Here is a 7,500-nt window from a genome sequence, read left to right as displayed (position 1 = left end):
CATCACAGGCGGTCGTAGGACTTGGACCTCAGTTTATCCAAGTGCATAACGCTGGGCAACAAATTGGTGACACTATACACTATAGTCAGATTTTGGTTTTTGAGTGGAGGGCAAAACCGGAGTACTCGGAGAAAAACTTCATGGAGCAGAGTAAAGGATCAACAAACTCAACCTCATGTGACGCCGACGCTGGGACTCGATACCCGGGCCACAATGCATGGTGGGAGGCGAGTGACCTCACCATCTGCTCCCCAGACAGTTTTTTCTTTTTTACCCGTTCGTGAAAACACTCAGGAAGCTTTCTTTATGTTTTGTAGGATGATGGTCATCTGTCATCGACAGATGGTTCCACTGTGGGATCAGAGGATGAATGGGAAACCGAAAGTGGTGATAGCATAGATGAAGAGGCTTTAGTTGACATTATGGACCTCGCAGCAGCCGATGGAGATCATTCAACGGATGACGCGACCGAAAATGTAGACAGAGAGGCGCTACAAGAGGCCAGGAATAGAGTCAATGAAGCCATATCAACTGCTAAGCCTGGTAAGGCAGCAGCTAGCGTGTCTTTGTAACAGATGTGAAAGCCCTATCACTTCACGAGGACCTACATGTAGTGTCTTCGATTCCGTTGTAGAGTATTTATTTTCCCACTGTTTCTTCAAAACAGAATCCCCTTGTTTTTTCTCTGAGAAATATTCAGTGGGTGAAGGGGAAATAAGTATTTTGTAATTTCAAAGGGTTTCTCAAGGATGACTCTTCACCGTTACGAACATCTTCTCCGCCTCTGTAACCACGACGGTGACCACTCATGTAGTCACCTTCTACCAAAACGATAGAGAGTTAAAGAAACTTCGCTTGCTACGGCAACGACAGGGCGAGAAAGCAATAATATGATTGGTTTGATTGAAAAAGAAAAATTGTCGTGCTGCTCTTTCGGCGCGCATTTTTTCACCATTTTATGCCGTACACTTGAAATAACCGTGAGTATGCAACATTCAGTGGCCTCATGGTCCGGGCGGTCCGGGTTCGGGTCCTGGCCGGGGAAATTGGTTTGTGTTCTTGGGCAAGACACTTTACTCTCACGGTGCCTCTCTCCACCCAGGTATATAAATGGGTACCGGCGAAAATGCTAGGGGTAACCCTGCGATGGACTAGCATCCCATCCAGGGGGGGAGTAGAAATACGCCTATTCGCTTCATGCTACAGAAACCGGAGATAAGTGCCGGCCTGGTAGGCCTTCTAGGCTCGTAGCGGACTTTATGCAACATTCAACCTTTCATTCTTTATCTTTACTTCAAATGCGTTTTCGTCGCTGTAGCCGTCACTGTTTCTTTAACTCAACCTCGTTCCCAGGGTCTCCTTTGTCACTAAGATACCCTGGGAACGAGATTGTCTTTAATTTTCTAGTATCAGGTCACGCTACCGAACTCGCACCAGTGTGAACTTTCCCGAACTGAACAGTGGGTGCTTTCCATATGAATGGAAAGTGGGGGAAGAATTTCCTGTTGAAAGGAACAGGACAATATCCCTCAATAAAAGCGAAACGGGACGAGTGTGGTCCTTTTGCACGGAGTCACCTTTTCGTTCTTCTTAAAGAGACTGGGGAATTTACAATAAAAAACATGTTCGTTGCTAAAAACGCCACCTGAATTTATCAGGGAGCATGGCACAAGTGGAACGCAGCAGATGGTACAGGATTTCCCGAACATGTCGCCAAAAAGAGGAATGCTTTGAAGTTATTCCCTTTTTTGCCGGAAATTTTCCACTGGAAATGTGTGTTTCATTTGATTTACAACCGGAACAATCGGGTTTCTTATTTAAAAGGAAAGCGCGAAGTGTATGGCTTCTTTCACGTGTAGCGGAATTTTAAAGTTTTGCTGCAAAATAACTAATACCATTTTTGATGTTTTTGTCAATAGCTTTCTTGACGGTTGACTCTGTCCCCGATAGCCACACCTTCAAGTATACAACGTTTCAAGCACAAAATCCAGGCCGTTTCCTGTCATGTATGCGAAAAGAAATGGCTTTACTTATGTATTCACTTCCTGCCGGGATAATTGTCAGGGGCTACGAAGATCGCGTGGTAATTTTTTTTCACTTCATTAAGCATCCTCTGTTGTTCTCAATGTTGTAATGGTGGTTCCTTTTTCTCTTGTTAAAGGACACTTTAGCAGTCACTGAGATGTTAAGCTTGACAAAATGAGAGATATCCTGTACTGCAAGTAATGAAGTGCTCGAATTAAGCTTCACGAATTGTCTTCTTACTCCCTGTTTTTAACATTACTTGTGCGTAGAAATACAGTGGATAAACGTCACAAAAGAGTCCCCTCGTCTATAATCCTCAGAGGAACATTAATAGTTGCGAAAATCTTAATTTAGAAAAGAAAGCGAATGCCAACGCCAACTCTACTGTAGTGAATACGTAGTTCAGACTTATACTAGAGAGGACACTTTGTGACGTTTATGAAAACGGAGTGTGCACCGCATTGACTACAATCCCGGCTGAACATAAGCGGAACAAATTTGAAGAAATATGGATTATTTTAAGGTGTATACGTTTCTGTGCCGTGAGAGGAATGTCACGTGAGAGTATAAGCAACGACAAAGTCAACGAGATGGCAGGCAACCCGAAGGCTCCTTCTTTCTGTACTGTACTGTACTCTACTGTAATTTACGGCAGGGGTGGGTGCTACTCCAATCCCGTCGCATGCACAACTTGTCCCCAGTGATGCTGGTACTCATTTTACCCACCAAAAAATGATGGAAGGCTGAGTGAACTTTGGAGCGCACGAGCTGGGATTCGAACTCGGAGCGCTGGAATGCAGTCCGCGCGTTCGATAAAGTCAACGAAAGCGTTAGATCAAGATGTAACTTTGTGCTACCCAAGGCTGATCTTTCCCCATTATTCCACTATATAGCTCCTTCACGTTGTACAATATGGTCGAATTATCCAATAGCTGGGTTAATATGAGCAATTTTGAAGTAAAGATGTGCAACTAAGGATTCATTGTTGAGTTAAAAACGAAAACCTCCCGTGGAACCTCCCTACCTTTTACACAATGCGACAAAGTGAATGTCGTGTGTATGGCACGCCAAATTGAAGATTTAAATCTTTGCAGTTTCCTTGTAAATCATTTTCATTGTTTTTTACTCGATATGATATGGGTTTTTGGAGGAACGTTTTTGGAGGAACGTTAATGACCTTTTTCACACGGCCTCTTTTGAAATGAAAGTTGCAAGGATCATCCCAGGTAGTCGCGCAACCGAAACCCAGGCTGGATTTCCTTTGCAACTGCGTAAGTTGCACTTATGTCCAGACATGCACCTAATTAGATATAGATAGATAATTGAATATTGTCCCTCTATTCATATATTCTTTTAAAAAAATCATTACGGCTCTTTTTGTTGTCATTCTAGGATATTCTGAGGGTCATGATTACGGGACCTGTGGACACACCTTACGAACATGGCCTCTTTGTATTTGACGTCAGGTTACCACCGGACTACCCAGCTTCCCCTCCCTTGTTCCATTATTTGTCACAATGCTCGGGTCGCTTGAATCCAAACCTCTATGAGGACGGCAAGGTCTGTGTGAGCCTTTTGGGAACCTGGGCCGGGCGTGGAAGCGAAGTGTGGACGTCAAAATCGAACGTTCTTCAAGTTCTGGTTTCAATACAAGGTAATCTTTTCTCCTCAAAAAATAACAACTTAGTTAAATAGGTCTTACTGGTTGCACAGCCACGCTTGTTTTTCCTACCTGTTGAGGCCAAAGTATTTTAGAGAGTATCCTGCCAATAACAGAGTGTCAATTGATCAAAGAACTTTCTGAAGCTTAAGGGCTCTAGCAACCTCCAATATTTGTGAGCTCTCTCCAAAAAGTTGTAGAGGTGCGGTGGTCTTGCTGTTATCCCAACATTTGGACCTCCTGCATGTCGGTATTTCTATAGGAGGTTTTGCCTAGCTACAGCCTTACCTTGTTCCCTCAGGAAAGTACCTAGCACCAAGACCGAGTTGTTCCAATCAAAACAGGAGATAATGTTATCCCTGGATAAATTTTATTCTTGTCAGTGCGATCTATGTTTCGAACACAGAAATGGGTTTATCAACCTAGTTGATATAGTAAATTGACCGTCGTAAAGAAATTCTAAATTGAGGTGACGTTTCGAGCGTTAGCCCTTCGTCAGAGCGAAGATAAACCCAGTTTCACTACTTCATCGACGTAGCACCATGCACAGTTTCTTTTTTCTTTAGAAACTGAAACCCCTTTATCCATTTGAAATAAGTATTGTCGACATCGTGCCAGAAGAGGGGGTTTTGATTGTTGTAATGTCTGTCCGAGGGAGGTGGGGGGGGGGGGGGGTGGTTAGCAACATTTCCAATTACTTGATGCTAGCTAATCGTTAAGGCCTGGCCCCAGTTGTTCAAATCATGGATAGCGCTATCCGCCGGATAAATCACCATCCAGTGGATAAGTCATAGCAGAAACCAATTGCACTATCCGATGGATAGTGATTTTATCCATCTTTTGAACAACTGCGCTAGTTAATTAAGACATGATGGCTGTAAAGGAAAGGAACTTTATTTGAGTGTCTAGTCTTCTAGCGCTGGAGCACTTATTGGGGACACTGTAAACTGAAATCAAATCAAATATCTGTTTACGCAACCTGGACAACATTTAATCATGGTGATGATGATGATAATGATGATGATTTCCACGGTTTATTCAGTCACAATTTATCCTCAGATAATAGTGGGTCTTCAATTGTTAAGGCCAATAAAATGTACGAACGGTACAACTTAGATGTCAATAGGGACCCTGAGATCGGAGGAAGAGGACGATTATGAGCACGAGTTTTCCGTACTGAGCATGCTCATAAGGAAACCAGGGCCTCCTGGTCGCCAATGCGACTTACATATTGAGTACTGGTGACCAGAATTTCACAACTGGTCGCCAGTGGGCGAACTACTATTAAGTTCAGAGCCTTTTGCCAACAGCTGTCTTACCTTTTATCCTGCCGATGTTTTTGAAATAAAAATAAAAGAAGTTTTCCCGTTAACTACCTCCATAACGTCGCAAGTCGCCACGTTTTTTTTTCCAGGTTTCTCATAAAATACGTACTGCAGGCGAAAAAACAACGACTCAGTAAAGAGATTCAAGGGACTGGTGCGAGGGATGTAGCACGGTGACAACATGGCGGCGTGTGTGCAACAGAACGTGACTGGTGTTTCCGTGGCTGAAATTTTTCAACGAACTAAGGGGCTGATGGATTTCTTCATTATTACAGTCGAGGTCGGATAAATTCTCTCTCCAAAATGTGCTTGACACATACACAAGACCGCACGGTCGTTGCTTTCTGGTGTCCATGAAAAAAAAGTTAAAAACGTGCATTTTCTGGCGAAAATTTTTGGCGACCACAATTTGCCATCTGGCGACTGAAAATCTTGATCTAGTCGCCAGTTGGCGCCTATGTAAAAATGTTAAATAGATTACTGTCTTGTTCACGTTGTTTACCTGGAAAATATTGCTTGTATTAGGCTTAATCTTGTGCAACGAACCTTACTACAACGAAGCTGGCTATGAAAAACAGAGAGGGACTGCCGAGGGACGGGAAAACAGTCGTATGTACAATGAAATGGTCCTGTTGAAGCTTGTACAGTCCGTGGAAAAACTTCTCAACAAACCGCCCGAAGGTCTGCAGAACGAAATACTGCAACATTTTGCACATCACGGTGCAAGGTGAGAAATTTTACTGAAAAGGGAGAGATCAGTGAATAAAAGGTAGTGGAGTAAAGATTTATTTGCTGTGATATTTAAAGCTTGTAGCTTGTGGCACCGTGTATACTAAAAGAAAGTGACAATTCATATAAACACAACAGCATGAAAAAATGTTGTTGTAACTTTGTCGTCAAAACCTCAAATTTGGTGATTTCACGTCGTCGTTATGCAGAGGACCGCTACCATACTTGCTAAAATCCGTGCTGCACGTGCAGCACGATTATTTATGCTCTTTAACCAATGATACGATTGTTTTGTGGCGTTGTCGTAGTCGTAGTCGTCGTCGTTTCTTAAACTCTCTAATTGCGTGGCCGCTTAACCGTGAGCCAACGTGCCCCACCCATCCATTTCAGAAAGGCGTTTTCTACGCGGTGAAAATAGAACCGAGTTTTATTTGCTGCATTCAGAGAAGAGCTCATCTATTCTAGTGGAGGTCTTGCAGTCATTTTTCTGTGATTCTTGGTATTCCTATTTAGAACATAGAAATCGCCCATGTTCATGATAATTCATTGAAAGGTTTGCTACAGTATGTTTAATACTTTCTTGTATTATAATTGTTATAATTGCTTCTAGTATCCTGCAATGGGAAATATCTTGAACATTCCGTTTAACTTACACTGCATAAAGGTGCAAATTGTTGTTAGTTGTCGGTTTTGCAAGTATTATAGAGTTTGAGCAAGGACAAGGCAACGTCAAGGAAATACAAGTTAGCGCTATCATTGTAGTATTTCGTTGATTATCCATCATTGTTGTGTGCCCTCGCCCAAGTTGAAGTCGTACCCTAAAATTTGTTGTTGTTTTTTCCACTTTTTTTTTTTTGTGGAGTACGGCGAAGAAATGCGTTGAACTGCATGCAGCAGGAGTATTTTTCCTCTTTGCCGTAGCCCTTGTCGCTGGTAAAACTCCTTTAAAGTATCTACCCTTCGTCAGTTCGTTGAGGCCGGACTTCAACCAGATGTCTCGGCGAAGGGTCTTCAGCTGTCCAAGGACTGCCTCAACAGGTCCATTCCCTTGATTTGGTTTCATTCTACGATAGTACCTTTCTAAGAATGCGAATGCCTTTCCGTCGATAATTGACTCTTTTCATCTATGCAGACCGCAGTCTTAGCAGCTAGTAGACTAAATAAGAGCTATCTGTCGTTTTGTGGTTCACAGTTGAGACATTCTTCTCTTGCAGCTTCTTTCATGGCTGATTCTGCCAATGTTGGAAGCGCAACTTCTGTCACAATATGTACATATCAGTGAGGTGCCACAACGCTCTCAGGTGTTGTTGTTGTCCTTTCGGCGCTGGCGTTTCTCAATCTCTTTGTTGATCATACTCAGTCTGTTCTCTAGTAAGACAGTTCCTTCCTTCACTGCTGTTTTTCACGCTGTTTTGTCCTGGCGAAGCTCTTTCTTCCCAGGTCTTAACATCTATGTTGCATGTTGACAAGCTGACTTTGCAGGTGTCCTTATATCTCAGTTTCGACCTTCCCCTCTTTCTCTTGCCCTGAGCCAATTCCTCATAGAGCAGCTGTTTTGGAATGCCTGTATCATCCATTCTTCTCGCATATCCTAGCCATCTTAGTCTCCTTTTGCACAAGATTGTTGTCATGCTTTGAAGATTTGCTTGCTCCAGTACCTCGGTGTTGGTTATTCTAACTCCCAAGTTATGCCCAAGATCTTAAGGGAGGCTTCTCAGATGAAAGACGAAAGACGTCGATAAGGGATTGACTAATTAGTGA

General features: G+C 42.9%; 1 protein-coding gene across 1 annotated transcript in view; it reads left to right on the top strand.

Annotated features, from left to right (window-relative positions):
* The window catches only part of LOC137970462 ((E3-independent) E2 ubiquitin-conjugating enzyme-like), a 34,561-nt gene that overhangs the window by 26,278 nt on the left and 783 nt on the right, over nucleotides 1-7,500 (top strand). The window contains exons 10-13 of the mRNA XM_068816977.1: nucleotides 318-543; nucleotides 1,920-2,083; nucleotides 3,418-3,679; nucleotides 5,536-5,737. Coding sequence (XP_068673078.1) covers nucleotides 318-543; nucleotides 1,920-2,083; nucleotides 3,418-3,679; nucleotides 5,536-5,737 — 854 coding nt within the window. The remainder of the gene's footprint in view (nucleotides 1-317; nucleotides 544-1,919; nucleotides 2,084-3,417; nucleotides 3,680-5,535; nucleotides 5,738-7,500) is intronic.

Source organism: Montipora foliosa, chromosome 9 (genome assembly GCF_036669935.1).
Source record: "Montipora foliosa isolate CH-2021 chromosome 9, ASM3666993v2, whole genome shotgun sequence".
NCBI lineage: Eukaryota > Metazoa > Cnidaria > Anthozoa > Scleractinia > Acroporidae > Montipora > Montipora foliosa.
This window is presented reverse-complemented; position numbering and strand designations above follow the sequence as displayed.